At 46.7% G+C, this 24,645-nt stretch overlaps 1 protein-coding gene across 1 annotated transcript; it reads right to left on the bottom strand.

Moving 5' to 3' along the window:
- Positions 1–17,025: 17,025 nt before the first annotated feature.
- CKAP4 (cytoskeleton associated protein 4) lies at positions 17,026–23,850 on the bottom strand. The gene is made up of 2 exons (XM_416309.8): positions 23,435–23,850; positions 17,026–20,047 (listed from the first exon to the last, which is right to left on the bottom strand). The coding sequence occupies exons 1-2, from the start codon at positions 23,795–23,797 to the stop codon at positions 18,716–18,718; spliced, it is 1,695 nt and encodes a 564-aa protein (XP_416309.5). The 5' UTR covers positions 23,798–23,850; the 3' UTR covers positions 17,026–18,715.
- Between the last annotated feature and the right edge of the window lie 795 nt (positions 23,851–24,645).

Here is a 24,645-nt window from a genome sequence, read left to right as displayed (position 1 = left end):
GAAATCTGGGGCAGCAAAGCACAGAGCACAGTTAAATGGAAAATGATTCTGTTCATGCATAGATGCCCAAGGATCTAATATAATCTTCCATTAGATCTTTTTAAAATCACATCCTTCATGCCTATTTTCTAGCAGAGAGAGCTCTTTAAATCAATAGCAAATTGGCTAAGTGACAAACATGATCAAAGACTCATTACGCATGAAAATTTCATTATGCTGACTAGGGAATTGTGAGGGGGGAGGTTTCATTGCTCCCTGTGCATCCTTTGTGCTTCTAAGGCAGTATAAACGGAATAGCAAATGTCAAAATCCCCATGGCGAACAGGGGATGCCACCTTCCACGTCTTGGTGCCCAGGAGGGCAGCAGCAGTGAGTCCAGCACCATCCCTACCACTGAGCCTACAGCAGGGCAGGCACAGGGCTGGGCTGGGCCCTCAGGGTGGGGAAGAACCATGCTTGCTCTGCTAAGATACCAGCAGTTTTTATATGGTGCTAGCTGCTCCACACAGTACCCTTCTCCAACACATTGGCTAGCGCACTGACAGTCACAGTGAACAACCCCAAGATGAGAGGTAATGGCCACAGTTTGGCTCAGATTGGGTATTAGGAAAAAATTCTTCTCAGAAAGGGTGGTGATGTGTTGGCACAGGCTGCCCAGGGAGGTGGTGCACTCACTGTCCCTGGAGGTGTTCCACAACCGTGTGGATGTGGCACTGAGAGCCATGGTTAGTGGGCAAGGTGGTGGTAGGTTGGTGGCTGGACTAGATGATCTCTGAGATCTTTTCCAACCTTAATGATTCTGTGATTCTAAGACAACACAAGTCTTAAGAGACCTACTGCAAGAATCCTACAGGAAGAATCAAAGCAACATATGGATGCCACCAGCTCTTCTACATCAATTCAAAGCACATGGCATTCTAACAAATGCTGGTAGAAGGGAAGAGCTACCTTCCTCAAAACGTCTATAGAGACTTGGAGAGATTCCTCTCTGTCCTCCATCAGCCATGGTGAATCAGAAAACTTGGCCCAGTGCCTAAGAACACTTTTAAGCTTGTGTCTCCTTATCTCTCCTGCAGAACTGGAATACTCTTTCCTGCCTCCCAAGAGTTATACAAAAATAAATCTCCTCGGATCTGCAGAATGCTTTGCTGACATTAATTGTGTTATAAGAAAGAAACAGATTTATTTTTAATGGAATAGGACACTTATTTCTAAAGAACATTCTTAAAAGCCTGTTACCAAGATGAAAAAAGCATCCGATTTTAATCAGAGGAGCAATGTGACCTCTGCATACTTCCCATTGCTTTAGCAAGGCCAGATCCTTCTCACTTTACCTCAGCTTGCACTAATCTCTGTGAGGGCTCCATGCACAGGAGGCTTTTCTGGTACTGAAGCCTACAAAGATTTCCTACACCATTTCAACTGCTTGGAATCAACAGATGCTTCTGCAAAACCTCTGGAAGTGATGGACCTCCCTGCACACTCATCCCCCATCAGCACGATGCCACCCGAATTCTACCTGCTTCTGCTCCCTTCCCGCTGTGGACAGATGCATCAGCTTTGCTGTAGGCTTTCCCCCTTAGGACCTGGATATGAAGCTTCAGAACTCACTGCCTCAGGGCCTTTCATCACCCTCCTGCCCATGCTTGATGTAAAGGAGGGCTTTTACCTTTCATCTCCTCATGCCAGGTGACACCCATAGGGTGTGGCAGGATTTTCCAGAGAACAGGGGGTGTTGGTGACCATCTCTTGCTGACTCTGTGCCAAGAAAAGGTGCATCCTCTGCTCCGAGAGCTCTTTTTGCGTGCGCAATCCAAAAGCTTTCTGCAAGCAATGCTGCCAAAGAAAAACAAACACTGGTACTGGATCATTGGGGAAAGCAAGCAAATGGTGGCATGGGACATGTTCATGTTAAGACAGGAGGGTTCTCCTGGGGTGCCCCTGCAACATTCAGCCCCACTGGCAATGGGTAGATCAAATACCTGACAGATAGAAGTGATTTAAACTGGCATTTAATGGAGAAATGAGATAGCTGGATTTCTAACATTTCAACTTGGACAATGCAAAGGCAATACTTGTGTTGGAGAATTGAAAGGAAGAAGGGTGCTTCTCATCATCGCTTTATCTAACGTGATGTCCCTGGATAGCGTTCCTTGAGAGACGAAACCTGCTTTGCTTTAGAAAGCGGAGCAGCCCTTTCTGTAGCACCACCCAGTGGCTGTAGAAAAATGCGTCTGCAAAACAGAACCATCCAGCAGTGCTTCCCAGCAACACTTTCCAATTACTTTATGGGATTTTTCGCGGTAAATATAATTTTTGGCATGCAAATCTGGGTGTAAGTTGGGCTGAGCATCAGTGAAGCCAGACAGTGTGTGGGTGAGGACAGTATTAGGCACACTGCACTTAAAGCAGTCATGAAGAGATCGACCAAACCTGAATGCTTATGTGTTGGTGCTGTGGCTCCACTTTTGGGAACGCAGCGGAAGACCCAGCATTCCTGATGACAGAGAGATGCTGTCAAAAACACACATTTTTGCATGACAGGTATATCTCAAAGCAGCCTTTTCAGTCTGAGGTGAAGCTGTAGAGTCACATTTCAAGATCAGCAGCTGCCAGAGGTGCTCTGGTGGGACACATCCTCCAATGTTGCAAGATACTGCTGAAGTCTAATGTGCATATATTTACGTGAAGCTACAAGAAGCAGCAGCAAACCATCGCAAGCAAGCACATGAGAGCTAAGTGGGATTTGCAGAGGAGGAGATTATGCATGACTGCCACAGCATTTGATAGGAGCAGCGAGTATGCAGCACTGCTCAAAAGAAGGCTACATTGACCCCGAGGGAAAGGAGTCAAAATACACAGCAGTGTCTGATTTCCAAGAGATTGTTGTAGTCAATAAAAACTGCATGTGTATGTGCACCTGTGTGTCTATGGTATAGACAGCAGCAGAGAACATATATATGAGCGTGTATATAAATAATAATACCTCCATGTATGTATGTGTGCACACATGTGTGATAGTATTGCTTAAACGGCCACGTAAGAAATCCTGCCAGCATTAAAGATGCTTTTATGCTTGCCTTGATGCCTGAGGGTCTGCAAACCATCCCCAAGCTGAAGGTGACAAGGAGCTGAAATATTGCTCACTGATAGTTCCAAATGCAATCATGGCAGAGCGCGTCACTGTGCTCAAGCCGACGTCAAGCTGCCTGCTGTAATACAAAGCCGTGCATCCCGTTGTAGCCCCAGCCATCTGCGTGCGTGCTATATTTAAAATGGAAAAAGGCCTCTGGGGAAAACGAACCAAATTCACCATGGGTACAAACAGGCAGGGCGCCTTTGAGGTCTGTGAAATGCATTTGCGTACACCAGCAATGGATTTCATCCAGGGGCTTTGTTCTTTGTGAGACCTCCTTGCTCTCTGTGCTTATGGTAGTGTAACCCCACTCGCTTTGGTAGAAATGATATTAATTTATGCCAGTGTAAGTCACGGGAAATTTTTATTTTTCCTTTTAAAACACAGGTGCAAGATAACAACATCCATATAGCTGGTTTCTTTTCCTGCTTTGTTCTAATTTTTCTGCAGGTGCCGTTTCTCTGATCTTCTACATTTACTTCAGATATAGTTCAGCCCAACAAGAAGGCAGGTGGGCCCTCAGAGCCCTCACCTGACACCTGCTCTGTAGCAGAGATGTTTTTCCCCATTGCACAGCCCATCACTGGTGTTAGGGATTGCCCTGTTCCCTTCACAGGCATTGTGCTCCCTCAGCCATCACCATTCAGACTGGGAAGGGCTGCATCCTTCAGTCGTTCATCAGTGCTGCTTGCTAACTGCCCAAAGACTGGAGGCAGAGGGGTCATGCACCCAGGGCATTCCTTTTCTTCCTCGTGAGTTGGCCGGACAGCCTAATTTTCCCCAGAGAAGTAGCTCACCATTGGTAGCCCAGGCCGCATCAATAAAACCAGGTATGAACTTAGAGTGTGCAAAATAGCAGGCACATTGTGGAGTATCAGAGCCAACCAAAGGAATGAACATTTAGTGGTCTGGAGAGCAGACCAGATGGAAGATAGCCTTAGCTGCCCTGTGATGCCGTCAGCAAGAAGCATGCATCTGTCTCTGCCCCTTTTAGTGCTGGACTCAGCCTTGTTGGACCTAACTTTGCATTGAATTCCACCAGAAGCAATTTTTCATTTTTTAAGTTTGGCATTCCTGAAAACCAGTGCCAGAACAGGTAAAACAGTCTGAACTGTCAGCTTTACACAGGCTTCTAAAAGAGGCCACAGCAGAAAAGGCTCCATAATAACCACACCCATGGCATGGTAGGAAAGGTTCGAGCCCCCCACTGTCTTCCTTGGATACCTGTCTCCCCACTGACTGATGCCCTTTCCCCCAGTGTCCCCAGCATTGCACTCTCTTTGGCTGAAAGACGAGTCCCTAAATTAAAGATGCCCATACCGAAGCTCAGAGCCTAACTTTGGAGGCGGTGCCACGGCCAGCATCAATCCATCCCTCTGCTCCACTGAGCAGTCTGGGGGCAGAGCCAGAGGATTTGCTTTGGATTTACAAGGGCAGAATATGGCACCAAGTTTAAAGGAGAAAAACAAAGATTTGCATCAAAAAGGAGCAGTGGCAAGCAGCACATATAGGCTATACAGTCCCAAGTTTTGAAAGGAAAAGAAACATAAAGGTAATGGAAAATCTCTGTGGCTACTGAATGCATTTTATTCCTGAATGCCCTGTGGAACCAATAAGTCCCTTATCTTATAAAAACAGATGCAACAAGTGCTGGTGTGAAGACTTTTTTCCTCACATTAAGGAGACTAATGGGAAGTTTATAGGCAGTAAAGCCCAGAGGAGAAAGCAGGATTACAGAAGCAAAGCTCAACCCCACTGGATTAGAGATCCACTGGAGCAGGGCCATTGGCCAAGGGGATTTAAATCTGCAGCTCAAAAGCCTCACGTGCCTGGTCATTCTTCATATTAGCACTAGATGGCCTCTTGCTGGTAGCCTGACTCCCAGTGGGTGGCTGCTCCTTCCACTCTCTGCACGCAATTCATTTCAAGAGGCACAAAAAGCCTGGTTAACAGCAGCCTGTCTCTCCATGCATCACTGGGGCAGTAAATGGGAAACTCTGCCCAGCTTGAGAATGTTTCAGGATTTAGGGTAGCAGCAGACAGCAGATCAGCAGATCAGTCTGCCCAGAGACGGGCACTACCAGATCTATTCTGCTTAACACGTGAAGTAACACATATTCTTGACGGATTATGGGTTTATTTTTTCATAACTTTAGAGTACATTCATAGTGCCATGGTGATGAGGAAGGGCTCTCACGTCTCCACAAATGAAGCTGTTGGACTGGGGACCTCAGTACAACAACCCATCCTAAGCACACTGCACTCTTCTTTTCCTTGGGGGCAAACAGGCGCTGCTGCAGCTCAGCAGTGGTCTCCCATACAGCTCCTTGCTCACATCTTGATGTTTTACATCTTTACACCATCATAACAAAGTGCTGTTTTCCTCTTGTTAGCAGGTGAGGATGAGATAACTAATCTGCTTTAGTTTTGTCCTTGAAAAGAGTGAATTGAGTGAACTGCTTAGAAATGCAGTGCTTGCAACAAATACTCCCAATGAAAGGAGCTGGAGGAGGCAGGAAACAAACAGATAGACCCTACATTTCCCTACTAGGTGCTTAATATAACAACATAAGAGTCTCTACAACATCAAGACTCAATAGCTGTGTGGAATAAACTTACTGGTAGAAGCTGATGTCTGCCAACACACTCGATCCTTTTCTTTGCTAGCTGCAAAGAAGACTCAAAATGCAGCCAGCAAGAGAAATGTGCTTATGATGACTAAGACCAAAAGGCACAAAAAGAATTTCAGCTGCGCTTTAAATGCTGCCGTTAGTTTTGATGACATGCTAACTGCTGGCCTCGAGTCTCTCACTGCTCTCTGGGGCTTTCCCCAGGAGTTTCCCTTCGCTGCAACGTGCTCTGCTTTACTTACTGAAGATAATGTGGAAAGAGGATTTCTCCTGCAGTAAAATCATTTCAGCAGGTGAATTAGTGAGGAATGCTCAGCACTTAAATGCAGGGAAGCACATAACCAGCAGGCTGGAGCAGAGGGAGATGTAAGGGGGGAACCTGAAGAAGACAAACAAAGGGTTGGTCCGATGGCAGTGATAGGTGGTGAGCCTGTGCCCAAAGCCCCAGGCTGCATCTCACAGCATTTCATACTTACTGGAAGACATAATACATCATCTATTGATGAGAGTACCTCATTTGCAGTGGGGAATTCCTCTTTCCAGCAAGGCCTGAATATCAAGGCCACCCCTGCGATGCTAGCAAAGCACTGCAGCACGTCTGTCATCAGATGGTACAGCCTTCAGAGGGGTGCAGGTCCTGTGAATTGAGGTGGGGGGCTGTGCTGGAACAGAGCCAGCAGTCAGCCTGAGCCCCCTCAGTGGTTGTAAGTGCTTCAAAGAATCACAGAAATGTATGTTGGAAGGGACCTCTGGACATCATCCAGTCCAGCCCACGGCTAAAGCAGGTTCCCTACAGTAGGTTTCACAGGAAAGTGTCCGGGCAGGTTTTGAGTATCTCCGTAGAAGGAAACTCCATCACTTCTCTGGGCAGCCTGTTCCACTGCTCTGTTACCCTCACAGTAAAAAAGTTCTTCCTCATCTTCATATGGAGCTTTCTGTATTCCAGTCTGTGCTCATTGCCCTATGTTCTGTCACTGGGCACCACTGAAAAGAGCCTGGTCCTCCCATGCACCTGACTCCAAACCATGAAATATTTACAAGCATTGATAAGATTGCCTCTTACCCCCTGTGTGCAACAAGTCACTCATCACACGCTCAAAAGAGGCACTGCTCGTTTATTTCAGGATGGCAAACCCGGGTGCTGGGTGGGTTCCCACAGACCACACACACAAGCGCAAAATGATCCACACAATTTTTATACACCAAAGTTACAGAGTCCATAATTTTCCAGTCCGTTCTCCTCACACTGACGGGTCAGTACTTCCCATACAATGGCAATATTGCTGACTGCAATTCCATGGCTACACATGCTCATGGGAAACGTCTGCACGTGGGCTGGGGTCTGTGTGACCTGTGGGTGTGATGGCCTGGGGCCTGGTTGAGAGATGTGGGTTAAACTGGGGACTGGACAAGTAAAGGGCATCTGGTGTTTGGGGTCTGCTACAGCCACCCAATCCAGGGGGAGCAGTTGAGGAGCCTTCTCTCATCTGCCACAGGAGGTGTCAAATCGCAGGGCTCATCCTGATGGGGGAAGAATTCTCCTGCCTCCAGCAAGAGGAATTCCTCAGAGAAGGCAGGAAACCGCCATAGCCGAGCAAGGGCCTGCTGGGCAGTGACATCACTGAATAACAGGCTGTGATGTCACCGAGCGGTGCTCTGTGACTGCAGCACCCTCAGTGCTCAGCTTTGGGTGTGGGCAGAGCCTGGCCCAGTCAGTCTCATGCCTGGACTCCTGCCGAGCACACGTGTGCAAGGTTGGAGGTGGGGTGAGCATTTGTCTTGGGTGCTGGGCTGTGTTCTGGGCACTGCTGGCAGCGGCTCTTGCTGCCCATCCCTACAGCCATCACCTGCATTTCCCTGGCCTGCCTGGCTCAGGCAGCTGGCGCCCCACAGGACGCACAGGCAGCAGCAGAGGTGAGTTGGGTGGGGACATGTCCTCCAGGGTGGCAATGTGGATGAGGGGAGCTGCCAGTAATATATAGATTACACAGAATTACGGAGTCTTACGTGTTGAAAGGGACCTCTAGAGAACATCTAGTTCAACCCCCTGCTATACCAGGTTCCCTATGGTAGGTTCCACTGGAAAGCATCTGTGGAGTCTCCAAGTCAGGAGTCTCCACAGGCTCTATGTGCAGTCTGTTCCAGTGCTCTGAGTTTTTCCTTATGTTTGTGCAGAACTTCCCATGTTCCAGTTTTTGCCCATTGCCCCTCATCCCTTTGTTGGGCACTGTTCGAAAGAGCCTGGCCCCATGCACTTGGCTCCCTCCCGTGAGATATTTATAAGCACAGATAAGATCCCCCCTCAGCCTTCTGGCTGAGTAGTCCCAGGGCTCTCAGCCAGTCCTCGTAAGGAAGATGCTCAAAGCCCCTCAGCATCTCAGCGGCCCTCCACTGGGCTCTCTCTAGAAGTTCCCTGCCTTTCTTAAACCCAGACCTGGACACAGCACTCCAGATGCGGCCTCAGCAGGGCAGAGGAGAGCAAGAGGATCAACTCCCTCGCCCTGATGGTCACTTGCTGACTTATGACCAACCTGTTGCCCACCAGGACACCCAGTTCCTTCTCTGTAGATCCTGGATGTGTCTCAATGCTCTTCAGGATCACGGTAATTTTTTGTTACTGTGAGCTGAGAGTGCTTGAGAAGAACAATAAGGAACACTTAAAAAAAAAAAAAAAAGCTTCTTAACAGTTGTGCTTCTCTTTAAATACTTTCATTAAGAGGGATTTAGCCCTGTACCATCATTTGAAACAGCAGCTCTGTTATTGAATTAATTTCATAGGTAAAGCGATAAACTACCTCTGTTCTAATGAATGCTAAATAGCAAGCCTACAGAAAAGCTTTATGTAGGCAAATAAAGGCAAATTAGATCTAAACAAAAGCTAATGCAATGGGACTCTTGGGTAGATGAAGCTTTTTCTGCAAGTTCAATGCTTGGGTACAACTCCACATCCATAAGAGCTGCATTACCCAGACATGCTCAGCAGGCAGTCAGCACTTGTGCTGCAAGGCCCAGGGACCCCTGGCATTACCACAACACACATATTTCTCTTCCAAAACTAATTGCAGAACTTCTACTAAAACAGCAAGATTACATGTGAGTAGTGATCCCCCAAGCTGGATGAACAACTGAATGAAGTCTAAAAGCAAACCTCCAGCCAATCCTCGGTGATTTCCATGGACTTTGGTGAATAGGGACTGATTCCTGAAAGTTCAGGCATTATTTCTCTCACTGCTTAATGCAGCTGCCCAGCACTTCTGGAGCACTTCATTGCAGTGCTTAAAGTCCTTGATCCTTGCATGTGTCCTGAACCAAAAACTACTTTTGAGGATTATATTTATGAAATAATACTGGAGTTCCACTATCTACTGCCAACTGAATTTGTAAATACTCCCTGTCCATACCGAGAGGTGGACTGAAAAAATAGAACACTCTTTGTTCTGGAAAAAATAGTTAGAAACTAATAATAAAGCTCCCCAAACACTGGAAAATATGTAGTGGGGCTGGAGGCTGTAAAGCAGTAGGTATCCATCCTATTCAGCCCTTGCAAATTTTGCTTTGTCACTAAATTCTTCATCTTTCTCTGTCCATTTCATACAATCATAGAATCATTAAAGTTGGAAAAGACCTCTAAGGTCACCCAGTCCAACCACCAGCCCATCCCCACCATGCCCACTGACCATATCCCTCAGTGCTACATCCATGCGGTTCCTGAACACCTCCAGGGACGGTGACTGCACCACCTCCCTGGGCAGCCTGTGCCACTGCAGCACTTTTGCTGAAAATAACTTTTCACAGTATTCTACATCTCCAGAGAGTATGGAAATCAACAGAGAGCAATTCCTCAATGTCCATAGGCCTTGGATCATGTTGCATGAGAGATAAGACCCCACAAAGGCAGGGAAGGGAGAGAATGGTAGTCTTCATCTTGAAAGCTTCAAGATATTTTACCCTTGCCTTGAGCAGAGGAGGCTGCCCTGCACCCAAATGGGCTGTGAGCTGTCACCCTGCTACACCCTACAGCTGCTGTGGCTGCAAACACCCAATGGCTGAGGGAGGAGGAGGTCAGGGTTTTCTCCAGCCCTGACACCAACCTGCATGCAGTCACTGGGAAGGCTGCGACATGCTTCTGAGGTGTTGTAATGCTGCTTCAGCACCAAATGCATTCAAGTACAGAGGAATTTTCAAGGGTCTAGGAGGTTATTATCACCTCAGTTAAGGATCACCTCTCCCTGAGGATTCAGACCTCAGCAAATGTTAATTATCCTTTCATCAATCTCATGTTCGTGAAAGCTTAGTAAGGACTATTTTTAGCTGTACAACTATCTCCTTCCTGAATGGAAAAGCTGTTCTTCCTCTTGCATATCTTATTTTTAAATGTTAAGCACATTAGACAGAACTGAGTTTCTTTCTCAGAAACCATCCCAAGAATTCACAATACTTAATGAAATTGCTAAGAACAATACCATCTTCAGACCTGAATATATGATGTTAGAAATCTGGAATGAGGATGAGACAAAGATGATCACAGTGGAGTGCTTGAAGTCCACATTTAATCCTACAAAATATGCCACTGAGAGAGCTGTTTGGTGCCCACAGCATTCCAGTAGACAGGTGCCCCTAAATAAGCCTTCACAACCAGGGCTGCTGGGAGAGGGCTGAACTCTGGGGTGGTAGTAACAATAGCTCCATTCACTCGAGGAACTACCTGTGATGCCTCAGTGTCACTTTTGTTCCTAGTAATGGGATCTCTGAACCCACAGCTGCATGGTACCAGTGTAGCATGCTCTTCTCACAGCTCCAGGCAGCTGGTGAGATATTAGTACTGCTGCCCAGGGAGGTGGTGGAGTCACCATCCCTGGAGGTGTTCCAGAGCTGTGTAGATATGGCACTGAGGGACATGATCAGTGGGCATGGTGGGGATGGGCTGATGGTTGGACTAGATGATCTTAGAGGTCTTTTCTAACCTTAATGATTATGTGATTCTATGAAACAACAGTGTAGGGAAGGCTGACCCTCAGTGAGAAGTTTACTCTGGAGCATAACAATGAGTATTGGGCCATCACTACTGTTTATGTTTGCAATCTTTTGAACATAGTTAGTAAATGTGCCCTGGGGCCCAGTCTGCTTCCCTAAGAGCATAAGCCATATTTGTTTAAACCATAAACCATAGAACTCTGTATTCCACACTTTGATAATGTTCTTCTGCATATGTGTGCAGAGATAGAATCATAGAATGGCCTGGGCTGAAAAGGACCACAGTGATCATCGAGTTTCAACCCCCCTGCTATATGCAGGGTCACCAACCACCAGACCAGGCTGCCCAGAGCCACATCCAGCCTGGCCTTGAATGCCTCCAGGAATGGGGCATCCACAGCCTCCTTGAGCACCCTGTTCCAGTGTGTCACCACCCTCTGTGTGAAAAACTTTTTCCTAATATCTAACCTAAACCTCCTGTCTCAGTTTAAAACCATTCTCCCTTGTCCTATCACTATCCACACTCATAAACAGACGTTCCCCCTCCTGTTTATATGCTCCCTTCAAGTACTGGAAGGCCGCAATGAGGTCTCCCCGGAGCCTTCTCTTCTCCAAGCTAAACAAGCCCAGTTCCCTCAACCTTTCCTCATAGGAGAGGTGCTCCAGCCCTCTGATCATCTTAGTGACCCTCCTCTGGATCCACTCCAAGAGCTCCACATCCTTCCTGTACTGGGGGCCACAGGCCTGGACGCAGTACTCCACCAGATGGGGCCTCACAAGAGCTGAGTAGAGGGGGACAATCACCTCCCTCTCCCTGCTGGCCATCCCTTTTCTAATGCAGCCCAGAACACAGTTGGTCTTCAGGGCTGCAGGCACACACTGCTGGCTCATGTCCAGCTTCTCATCTACCAGGACTCCCAAGTCCTTCTCTGCAAGGCTGCTCTTAAGGGGTTCTTCACCCAGTCTATATAAATACCTGGGATTGCCCTGACCAAAGTGCAGCACCCTGCACTTCAGAAAGGAAAGTCTTGCTCAGTATGGGAAGTTCTGGTAACTAGTAGGTATTTTGGTAAGCTGCTCTGACACACTTGCTGGGGAAGAGAGGATTTTTGGAGCTTTAGGTACTGGAAATCATTGCTGGGTTTATTACACATTTTCTGTGTGGCTTTGGGCAAAGTGCTTTGGCCTTAATTTTATACCAGAGAAGGAAATACAGTGTAGCTATTGACTTCAGAGGGATCTGCACTGGACCCTTGCCTCGGCAGAACTTCTAAGTTTCTCATTTGTATGTAGGAACTGTAAAGGAGTGGTTTGCAAATCTTCACTGAAGACCCTCTATTTTCCGTTTAGAGACCTTGAGCAATAAGGTCATCCAGGTGAGGCAGCTTGGGCTACACAGCTCTGATACAGCCTGCTGCCCAGTCTGGAGCTCCGGCTCCCAGGCAGACAACTTGCAGGCTGGGTCCCATTCCCTTTTGCAGAGTGTCTGGGGTTTCCAGGGCTGGGAAACATTTGGCATGATTTTATTTTATTTTTTGCCTGAGTGACTCCAAAACGAGAAATATCCTGGGAACCGAATTGTTTCCTTTTCACCTGCCATTAACAGCTGTCAATTCACTTGTTTAGATAATGTCTCTTGCAGTGCTCTCCATAAATGTGTGGCTCTGTAGCGGCTGACATTTAAAGAGCTAATCTGGCTTGAAGCTTCAAATTATTACTGCAGGGCAAATAACATTTAAACATTATATTCTGTATCTCTTGGCAAATATACATTTATGGGAATTTTGGTCAAAAGGGAGAAAGGAAAAAAAAACCCCACAAAATTATTAGAACCTTGTTTGAAAGCCAGAGCACTAAAAAATTTGCAAGAGAGTTTCAAGGTAAGCCTGATTCTTTCTGTGCTTGTTATGTTTTCCATCCTCACTCATCACTGCAGGACTCCATCCCAACCCCAACCTAAGCGGTATTGACAGGAAGGGATTATCCACAGGAATCTGACATATTTACATCTAGAGAGTGCCAAGGGAAAATCTTTCTGAGCGGAACAAAGCCGGACTTATTTGAACCAGCTTCTTCCTCTGCAACTGTGATGGACACCAGGGCAGGGCGCAGGAGTTAAATGGCTGATAAATATTTCATACATTCATTTCTTCTCATGAGGATATGTAGGAAAACGAGACATTGCTTCTTTGGTTTTTATTCCTCTCAAAATGTAACTGGAATCACTTGACACAAGATTTGTGGCAAAATGCTGAGCTGAGCTCCTGGGCAGCATCATGGTGGAAAAGATTTTGGGATGCATCATTTGCAGTTCCTTATCAGCCAAAGGAACACCTGCTCCATACGTCCTCATACTTAAAAAACAGAGCTCTGGAATCTCTTTGTCTTAGGTTAGCAAGCTAAAACTGTGATACTGTATTAACTTCAAATACCTCTGGGTTTTAGCACTTGCATTATAAATGTCAGAATCATCAAATTCTGCTCTTATAAACAGATTCCTGAGCTCCCTCTTTCAGTGTGTGAGGGAGATCCAACTATTGAGAAGACAGATTATTTTGGGAGCTTGTAAAATGATTTACACCAAGAGGTTCTGGAAAGGTTTTGCTACGTGAGCCAACAGAAAACACACTTGTTGCTTTGGTGTGCAGGGCAGAATTATTTTGAGCATCTCTGGTCACCATTGGAGCAAAAGGACTTTTTGAAAAAGGAATGGATTTGCATGCGCTTTGAGCATTTCCTACCAGGATCTGGAAATAAATGTTGTGTAAATATTGTGACCCCACACCTCTGATGTCCGTGAACACCTGCTCACTGATGGCAGAGGATGGCAAGGGCTAACATGCATGCAGGAAGGGCAGGACAGCAGCAACGTAGGGTACTTTGAGGACCAACAAGGATGAGCATCTTGCAGGGCTAAATATCATATTCCGGTCCCAAAACACCTATAAACAAAGCAGCTGATGGCACAACGATTATGTCAGGGACCAGTTATTAGCAAAATTAACTATCACTGGGGAGAGTATTGCAGACCACAGGAGAAGAGAAACACACTGCACATCTGCCCTGTGCTATTCCCAGCATGACCCCTCAAAGTTTCAGCCTGGGAAGGTTCACCAGAAAGTGGTGATTACCCTGCAGCTCTCCGCTGCCCCTGTGATGTCCTTATCCCTGCCTTGCTGCATTCCAGCCCCACCTCACCCTCTCCACAATAAGCGAATGGGTCCTTTCTTTATTCAGTACTACTTTTTACATATTTGAGAACAGCACTGTTTGTTTCCTCCCTTTTTTCCCTTCAGCCCCTCCACTGTTTTCATGTCAAAAAAAGCACAGCTGTTCAATATTTATTTCACAAAACATTTCACTTCTGATCGTCACTACCTTTCTCTGCCAGAGCCTCTCCAGGTGAGCCACACCTTTCCTCAGTCTCTGCACTGGAGAGAGGATATCCTTAGCAGCGCTGAGCAGAGCAGAGGGCCCACACTGCAAGTTTTTAGGCAGTTCTGGTGTTTGCGCATCTCAGTAAGCCTTTCTTTCCTGTAGTTGTTTAACTTTTCTACAACTTTGTTTATACTACCAGCTGAGTTATGTCAAATAAAATGGTGAAAAGATTAAACCACTAATCTGTGTTTCAACAAAACCTCTAACATACACATCCATGCCACCAGCAATTCTTTTTGCTGTTACAGGTTATTTCACTTGAAACAGTGGTCTAATCCCCACTGGGAGAAGTCCAAGCACCAGTACCAGGCTTACCTCCACCCAGTTCGCCAGGCAGAATACAGGTGAGCCCTTTCAAGTGTAACCAAGTCCTCAGTGCCCGGGTCTAATGGCTTCCCCATTTGTAAGATAAGAGTTGAAAATAAAGACAAATGTTAGTGAGCTGACTTCATCAATACATCATCAATCAGCTAGACAGTCCCAGCTGAAATTTGTTACTGAAACAGCAATTTATTCATGAAAAACTATTAATGTAAAATAACACTGGCAACTGACTACGGATTGTTTGAGGCCATCTTCTCTTCCATTGGAAAGTGTAAAAACAATGGTAAAAAGCAGTGCTAAGACTCAATGTGGTCTTTGAGCATTTATTAGGACATTAGAAAGTATTTGTGCTGCGTGAATCTGTCAAGCCAAATACAAAAGCTGGACCTGAGGTATGCAAAGGGATCTTTGCAGCTGTGCCTTCCTCCAGCCACATTATTATTTATGAACAATTATTCTTACTTAGTGACATAAATCATTTCAAAAGTTTGTCCCAGAATTGAAGTTACTAGACATATAACTAGTTGGTTTTCATTTAACCTCTGAGGTCCAACGTGGCCTGGCCATGTGGCTGGCTTTAAAGTGTCATTATGCTCCCTTATTATGAGGATACTACCCTTCAAAGTGATTACATAGTCTTGAGTGTCTTCCTGTCAACAGGCCGCGCTGTTTCTCCTTTAGCAGGAAGGGTTTGGGTGCTCCCCTGTTTTGTTGAACACACACATAGCCTAATAACATGCATTACGTATCTCTGTGAAGTGGGCCTTGAGAACTATCAGGACGTGATGATGCCCACACTAATAGAATCATCATGGAATCATTTGACTTGGAAAGGACCATTAAAAGCCATCCAGTCCAACTCCCCTGCAACGAACAGGGATACCCACAGCCAGATCAGGGTGATCAGAGCCTCTTCAGCCTGGCCTTGGGTGTCTCCACGGATGGGGCATCCATCTCCCCACTTAGCAACCTGTTACAGCGCCTCACCAACTTGACTGTAAAAATCATCTTCCTTATGTCCAATCTAAATCTTACCTCTTGTAGTTTGAAACCATTTCTCCTTGTCTTCTCACAACAGACCCTGCTAAAAAGTCTGTCCCTTGCCTCCTTACAGCACCCCTTTAGATACTCTCTCAGCCTGTCCTCATAGGAAAGGTGTTCCATCCCTTGGATCATTTTTGCGGTCCTCTGGGTGGACTCCAACAGGTCCATGGCTCTCCTGTACTGAGGACTCCACATCTGGACACAGTACTCCAGGCAACGTCTCACCAGCACAGTTAGGGGCAGGATCACCTCCCTCACCCAGCTGGCCATGCTTCCTTCAATGCCACCACGGATATGGTTGGTTTTCTGGGCTTTGAAGGCACATTGTTGGCTCATGTCCAGCTTGCTGTCCATCAGCACCCACGAGTCTTCTTTGGCAGGGCTGAGATCAATCCTTTCATCCCCCAGCTCTTACTGATAATGGGGGTTGTCACAATCCAGGTGCAGATCTTGTGCTTGGATTTGTTGGACTTCATGAGGTTCTCCTGTGTCCACTGTCTTGGCCTCTCTGAATGGCATCCCAACCCTCAGGCACGTCGATCACAGCACACAGCTTGGTGTCATCCTCAAACTTGCCTACTGCTGATGTCATTGGTGAAGATACTAAGGAGCACTGGTCCCAGAACTGACCCCGGAGGGACACCACATGTCACTGGTCTCCATCTGGACACTGAGCCATTGATCACTACTTTCCAGGTATGATTTTGCAACCAGATCCTTGTCCATCAAACAGTCCCCTTCTCAAATCCATGTTTTTTCAGTTTGGAGAAAAGGATGTTATGGGAGACCCTATCAAACATCTTACCAAAGTCCAGACAGATGACATCAGTGGCTCCTCCCTTGTCCACTGGTGCAGTTACACAATCATAGGCCAAATTCCTTGCTAAGACTGTAAGCATAACAGGAGAAACAAGATTTGGCCCTTACCATACCAAAGCTACTTACGCAGCAGGCTTGTATTCATCCTTAGCGCAATCAAAACAATATCCGCCTTTCCTAAACTTTTTCAAGTCAGGCATCCTTCATGGAGACATTGCCAGCGTCAGACCTTGCAGTCCAGCATTCAAAGCTACCCACAAGGTGCAGCCATTTCACAAACAATATGTAGGTCCTTTCAGTACATTATTTCTGTTCTACATGCTTTGGGCATTGAGAAAGTCTCACCAATGGCATTGCTGGTGGCATCCAGCCTCGCATGCATTCACTGCATTAATCACATACTTCTCACCTTGCAACTACCATCCTAAGCTCCTGAGCATTCTAGACAACACTGCAGCACTGATGAGGCTCAAAATCCATCTTCAAGAGTTCCTCTGTAAGCACAGCAGCTAAACTACCTCAGGTGAAAGCTGAAAAGTCAAGGGCTGTGCCCCTCCTCAGTATAAAGCTCTGGTGCTTCCCTCAGGCCCTTTCTTCTACCCACGGGGAACCTCTTGGCAAACACTACATTAAGCAAGCAGCAAACAAACAAAAAAAAGGTGCAAAGAATATTCCAAACATTTATTATGCATTAAAAATACTGCAAACAAGCCATACAGTTCATTTCACAGTAACCTAAACAACATTGTTCAAGAACTTGAGAAGTCAACAAAGAACAGTGCAGTTCAAACAGTGACAACAGTTATCTTAATGCCATGGGTCCCTTTCTTTGCCAGCAGTTCTTTCCCGTTTACAGTGTGAACAACACAAGATACAGCTTGCTATCTTATTTAACTAAGAGAACTCCCTTTCACCTGTGCTGTTCCCACAAACATACCACTTTAGAGAAGTGCTATTTCTAGGAATGAAATTTCTTTTCCTAACGTAGCCAAAGTGCAGGCTGAGGTGGGCACAATGCACACAAGCCAGCGGTGGTCCCTATTTTCAAGATATCTATGTGCAGAACCCTGTACCAAATCTTCGGATAAAGTTCAAAAGTAAACTTGAAACAGAGGGATATCCTTTCTGAACAGACAGAAAACCAAAAAAGTTCAGTGTGAAAGTGGTTTTGAAATGAACATAAACACCTGGAGCACTGTGACACCTTTTCCTCTTTCTCAACCAGTTAGACAAAGGATCCTTCGCTACTGGTGCCCCTGTCAGACACCCAGGGAAACCAGTCATAAGGAATTGGCCCCAAGTCCTAAGTTCAGGTCATTGTCAGCTGTGTGAAAACTTGGAAATGTATATACCTTAGAAGCAATTCTGCTGATTTCCTGCTGATCTCCCCCCTTTTGTGTTGTGAAGTGTACTATTATTATTATTAGCATGCTTGCTATACAGGGAACATGACAGCTGCAATTTTAGTCCTCTTTCCTAATATGTGATCATTTTTACAGAAAATTCTGTATCACGGAGTCTTAGGTCTCTGTGAAAAAGAAACAGCCTTGTCATGTAAACAGCCAAAATACAACAAAAATTACTGTGCCCTTTGCAGACGTTCCTTCTGAGCACCAGTCTTTTGTACCAGCAGCTAAAGACACCGGTACAGAAGCCCACAAGCAATTAATCTCTCCAGCCATATGGTGGAGCACCTCTCTTAGGTCTCATGCACAAGCAATACCACTTCATAACTCTCCTTACTGGAGGTCCAGCTTACCCATTTGATCCACGGTACAGTTTAAGGGCACAAAGAAATGGACTGTAACTCAGCTGGTAGCCGGTAAACTGACCCCATGGCTGAGCCACAACTGCAGACTTGCTTCAAAGCTGGTCAGGGTGATAGGTCTCTTCATTTGACAGGGTGATAGGCTTGTCCATACACTTTTTAAACCACATTTTCGAGTAAAATCCTCAGTGCATATGGCAGCACACTTTTCATACCAGAATAGCTGTGGTCCTTTGGTGTGGGATTTCTAATGTCATAGTGTGAAACACCTTCATACCGTTAAATATGTGCCCACGCTGATGAGGCTGTAGTGCCTTAGTTACACCACTACAGTTGAAGTGGTACAACTTTACAGAGAACAGAAGCGCTTAGAAATTCAACCCATAATTAAACTCGTGTTTTCTCAAAATAAAATAGAAAAAAACAACTACACAAAAAGAGAAATAAAGGAAATAAGCAGAACTGTCTCTATTATTAAAGTATTCTCTTTGGAGGTATCAAATTGCTTTTAAAAAGAGTAAAAAACTGGGCATACAAAAGCTATTTTCTTTAATCCAATATATGCACAAGGAGCACTGCTGCCTAAACTTTTTCATGTATTTTTTCAACTTTCACAAACAATCTTTCCAGATCATTCCTCAGGTCATCTATAGAGCTCTTGACGGACTCCAAGTTGTTCTCATTATTCTCAATTTTCACAGAGTAGGAGACTAAACTATCCACTGCAGTTCTAATCATTTTCAAATCAGAATCAACCTGGCTGACGGAAGATCTCAGTTCATCCACAGAGCCTTCCACGGAATTAAATTTTTCAAGATATTCTTGAGAATGTGCTTCACCCATCTGAAGACTTCCTTGATTCAGCAAAATACTAATTTGCTTTTGGACATCCTGAAGGGCACCTGAGGACGGCAAGTCACTGATACTTCTTCTTAAGTCCTCTACATCATTGTACAGCGAGGTCTGTGATTCACCAAGATTTTTCAGAACATCTGAGACTGAAGTTATGTCCATATCTGTGATTCCCTGAAGACCACTCATGCTTTGTTCTAGAGTACTGAGCTTGTTGTCATATTCTGCCTCCTTAGAAAGGAATGATTGTAACTTTTCACCATGCTGAGAAGCAATAGAACTTACAGACTTTAAGCTCTCCTCTATGTGTCTCAATCGAGACTCCAGTCCTTCGCTGTTATTTTCAGAAGTTTCTAATGCTTTTCTAAAGAGTTCGTTTTCTTCCCATTTGCTGAGCTCAGCTTTAATATGCAGTAAATCTTCATCAAGTCTTTTAATGTCACCGGGGAGCTGCATAATAGACTCCTCTGTTCTCAGAACTTTCTCTTGTAAAGCTTTTAATGAGAGGTGTTCAGTGTCTGCAGCCTCTTTGAATTTCTCATGCTCCTGTTTGAGGTTGACTAACTCTTTCACTTCAGTATAAACATCAGATTCCATGGAGTTTATTGTATTCTTCAAGGTCTCTATGTCTTTTTCTTTGGTTTTCATGGATGCTTGCATCTCACCAAAAGCATCCTTTAGCACCTTTATTTCATGCTTATACAAATCTGCTTTATCTAGTGAATCAACTTTTGCTTTCATATTTTTTATTTCATCTTGGCTCCTTTGCTGGACTTCAGTGAATACAGCGATGTTATCATTGATAGACTTGGTTAGTTCCGTTAGCCTCTCTTCCACTGTGTTTTCCAGTGATGTAAAGTCTCGTTCCCTTGCATCCTTCACCATGTGGATGCCATCAGACAGGTCTTTCAAAATTTCATTTTGCAGCTTCTGAAGCACTTCGCTGATCCTATTAATTTCATTCTCCCCTTGCTTAACCGCCTTCTCAGTAACCTCTTGCTTCTGCTGAGCAATTTTCATCATGGATTCAAAATCTCCAAACGTGGCTTGAAGGGAACGCACCTAAAACAAAAACCCAGATGGTTAACACGATTTTATCCTTACCTGTATTCTTACTAAGATCCTGATGGCCCTTGCTACCATACTAAATGATCATTCTGTAGTCCCCTCATGCTCTCTACCTGAAAGCACCCTATGGCACACAGATAGAGCATCTAGAGCCTTACAGATCTATATGCATACCCTCCACTGAGGACTCTTGACCTCACTGTCCTGCCATAGATTATCCAGGAAATCCATGGCAGTGAGAAATCAAGCTCAAGCCTCCATAGTTTGCATCTGTACCCCTGAGCCACCCCTGCTCTATATGATTCCTGTGGACTGCAAGTCTTTACTAAGAGAGAAAACAAGACAAAATAAACACTGTCTTGCATGCGCTTCTGAATACAGAACAGCTGAGATTACACTCTACCAGAAGATTAAACCTGAGGTCAGCGCCTGAACACGAAAGAAGTTTCAAAGCAGGCAAGAAAGCATAACTGGGAAAAACTAGGGGAAAAGGAGAGCTGGGAATGGCTGGGGAATGGAAGCATTAATCATTTTGGAGACATTTTGCTGCTCCAGGAGACGGATTTTTCTTGTTAACTAGTTTTTAACATAAAAACATAGAAAGGCTTCCTTGTTCTAAATAAGGAGTACCTGATTACGTGTACACAAACATGCTGTTAGTGAGCAGGGGTGCATGCATGTGCATGGGCTGAGAACAAAGCTGTAGCAGCAGACAAAGGGACTGACTGACTTCTGTCTCAGGTTAACACAGAAAGTTATTACCACTGGCTCAGGCATGCTATGAAGCTTCTCAACTACAAAAAATATCTTTATTGCTGTTCTAATGGCAGCAACAGGGAAAAGGGCAAGAGGTGAGTGGCCATCAAGCTCATCTGCTCTCATATTTGCCCGGGCACACCAATGGGAAAGAACGTGCTACTTAATTTTGGGGCCAAGTAGAATACTGATGTCAAGACTGCTGAGAAGTCTTTTTTTGTGCGTGTGTGGGTTGTACTTTTTTAAAGTTTGTAAAGTAGAGTAAGCACTCCCACTGGCTGCAACAGGAATCCATCAAGAACAAAATACCTCAGGGCTTTGGCAGGATGGCAAGTGCTGAGTAATGCGTGCTGCCTTGCCTCATGCCTATGGCTGAAGGGTGTATTAATCAGTCATGCCACATGTGCTGCCACGTTTACTGATTAGATACTCAGCTGGAAAGGTGGTTTTATTTTATAAACAAAAGGAAATTTACTTTATGTATTAGAAAGAAATACATGTATTAGAAAATTTTCTTCTCCACTGAGACTGATTCTAGCAGTTCCCAGTCAGCCTCTGAGCCTAGAAATTCATCTCAAAACACTTAATAGACTTACTAATAAGAAAATAAGTTATTCATTTATATTCTTGCAAAACTAAACCCCTGGCCAAGATTTTAAGGGAAGTCCACACAATGAAAGGACTGTAGGCTTCAGCCATGCGATCTGCCCTTGCTCCAAAGGGTCCCTGAAGTTTGCAGAACGCCCATAAAGATTACTTCCTTTACCCTCTCTTCTGTAAAACATTTGCAACAACTTTACATTCCTTACACTTGCACTGTCTCATGCTCATACATGAAACAAGAAATGAATGAAAGAGGGGGAAAAATGCAGGTGATACTGCCAAACATACTGCAGCTGGGCAAGAGCCATTCCTCTGACTCACCAACCTCACTTTCATTATGTCTTGACTGTCATTCATTCTGATTTTTTTTCACACGGAGAGTGTTTTCCCTATCACTACAGATAGAGCTCAGAAATCCGGGAGGAGAGCATACTGAAGTTCTCCTCCCCATCTTATGAGGGAATTTATTTTCTCTGACAAAGCCAAACCAGCAAATTCGTATTTTTAATCATCTTCACACATCAGCCTGAGAAAAGCCATCAGAAACAGGCAGGGGAGGTCTCTCTGAAAACTGTGCTATGTTAAAGTCTAGAATTCCACATCATTTCCTTTTTCCTCCTCCTGCTGATGTGTAAAGCAGATGAGTTTATATAACACTCCTGACAAAAGCTTTCTGCAGTAGAAGACTGAAGAGGAAAGATAGCTCCACCCAGCACCCTCTAAGTACAGTGTGGGACCCCACACGTGTGTACAATGGTGAAATAAAGCCTGGGATCCTCTCCTTCAAGTACGCTCTTCAGTAAATGCAGCACAAAGCCAAAGAGCTTTCGAAGGTTACACCGAAACTCTGTGTTTCCTCCCTCCCCCACCTCTTACTCTTGTATTATGGTGTCTAACTTCAGCTGTCTGTTACAAACACGCAAGCAAAGTTTTGGTTCTCTTTCAAAGCAACTATTTATAAACTTACTCTATATACCTATCTCACAGAATATGCAAAAGATATCTGAGGTTATCTGCAACAATGCAGAGACAGAGGCAGAGAATAGCACCCTTTCCTGAGCTCAATGGGCTTACTTACAATCTGCTTCTGAAATGCTGCTAAGGCCCTGCACTCTTACGTCCATTTCCCCTCTCACAGGAGTCTTCTGTTCCCTCCCTGTGACAGAGCTATGGCCAAGGCCAATCCTACAAGTTCCTGGCCCACAGGGAGCTGGGCACCCACAGGAGGCGGCTCCCAGCAGTTAAGCTGGGACAGGAATTTCCCCCGCCTTGATCTTGGCCTTAACTTCACACACTGCCTGCAAGCCCGCTGCACTACACAACAGACAGAAGCCTGATATATATTTTGATTATATGCTTTCACATTCACCATGTTATTAAGGTTTTAAGCACCCAGGGACACATCCAGATGGGCAGTGTCATTTGCGAAGCTCTGGCTCGAGGGCTAGCAAGGCTCAAATGAAAGAATTCAGGAGAAGGAGTGTTTCCTCTGCATCCCTCGAGTCACACCCTTTGTCAACCACTCTACATCTCTGCTGTGATGCTGGCCATCCCAGCCTTGCTCTCCAGGCTGCAGACGGCAGAAGCCGGGCAGACCCTGCAGCTGGAGCAGTGCTCATGGCACGGCCCTGCAGCTCCACTGGCGACTCGGGGTCTTTGCGCAGCATCACAGCAGCTCCTGCCACGTCCACATCCACGCTCAGCCGTACTACTGACACCTCCGGCCTTGGCGCACACTGGACGCGTCCAGAAGGCTCCCTTTTAACTTCGCGATGGTAGAGAACGTGGAAATCCCGGCGGCAGGGTCTGCTCTCCGACCACCACGTTAGCGTCCCGGCTGCTTTACATAAAATGGCTTCGCACCGAGCGAGCCCAGCGGGGTGGACTCCTCGGGAGGCCCCGCGGCCACCCCTTCCAGCACCACCACAGCATCCTCACGGACGCTACCCGGCGGCGCACCCCCTTCCCGCACGCCCGACGTCCGCCTCGGGGCGCTGACCCCTCGCCCGCCGCCCCTGCTACCTTCTGCACCACGGCGTCCAGCGTGGCGGCCAGCTCTTGCCGCTGCCGCCCCGAGGCCTCCCTCTCGCGGGCGCTCCGCCCGACCTCCTCCCGCAGCTGCCGCACGTACCAGCCGGCGGGCAGCGCGGCGCCCAGCACCACTGCGGCGCCCAGCAGCAGCGCCCAGCCGCGCCGCGGGCCGGCTGCGGAGCGGCCCCCTCCGCCCCCCGCGCCGGACCGGCCGCCCCGGCCGTGAGACGCCGCCGCCGCCGGCTTCTTGGCCGCCGCCTCCTCGGAGCCGCCCGGCTGCGCGCCCCGCTCGTTGGCGGCGGCGACGGCGGGCGGGCTGCCCCCCTTGGGGCCCCGGTGCTTGGCGGCCGACATGGCGGGACGGGGCCGACCCCGTGCGCCGAGCGGGAGCAGCGGGAGCGAAGGAGGCAGGAGGGGAGCGAAGGCGGGAGGAAAGGAAGGAGGGAGGGAAGGAGGGAGGCCGCCGCCGTGCGATGGGGCGGGGGTGCCGGCCCGGGCAGCGCCCGCTCCCCGCCCCGCCCCGCGAAACCGCCACGCACGCGGGGCCGGGCCTGGGCCCCCGCGGGGCAGCCGGGCGCCACGCACACGGGGACCGAGCCGTCTCGGGGGGCGCGGCCATCCCCAGCCCGGAGGGGAACGCGGCGCTGCCCCGCGCGGCACCGAAGCTCTGTGCGGGCTACAGGACAGACCGTGCTGCAGGAAAACGTACGTGTGTCAGAAACACGCCTCGAGTCCATCAGCATCGTTCCTCTTTTTAATTTCTTTTGCACTGGTGGCACCAGTTAGCATAGTGACTGTGGGCTGATAGGCACCCAACTGCTCTGCCAGCTCACTGAGAAGTGTAAGGACGATCTGGGCGTAGACCTTTCAGTGTACCCCCTTAGTCAGTGATGGATTACAGGGACGGGGGGTTGGTAACCTTTCAGGTAAAGATGCCCCTTTACATAAAAGTGTCCACACATCAGGTTGGATATGAGGAACAATTTCTTCTCAGGAAGAGAAGAGTGGTCTTTCCAACTTTAATGATTCAATGATCACACACAGTGCGAGGCAAAGGTGGTCAGTCACAGCATTTGACATTTCTAACTGTGGGTTATAGTTCTGGAAGTGAGTCCTAACTCTGACAAAAAGCAACTAAGGTATGCTTTCTTTTATCCTCAACATCCAGGCAGCAGCAATACAGACTTCTTTGTATATGCTGA

This window comes from Gallus gallus, chromosome 1 (genome assembly GCF_016699485.2).
Source record: "Gallus gallus isolate bGalGal1 chromosome 1, bGalGal1.mat.broiler.GRCg7b, whole genome shotgun sequence".
NCBI lineage: Eukaryota > Metazoa > Chordata > Aves > Galliformes > Phasianidae > Gallus > Gallus gallus.
This window is presented reverse-complemented; position numbering and strand designations above follow the sequence as displayed.

Coding starts and splice junctions, on each gene's coding strand:
- CKAP4 (XM_416309.8), bottom strand. CDS start 23,797: ATGTCGGCCGCCAAGCACCGGGGCCCCAAGGGGGGCAGCCCGCCCGCC. Junction 20,048..23,434: donor TGGACGCCGTGGTGCAGAAG/GTAGCAGGGGCG, acceptor TTTTTGTTTTAG/GTGCGTTCCCTTCAAGCCAC.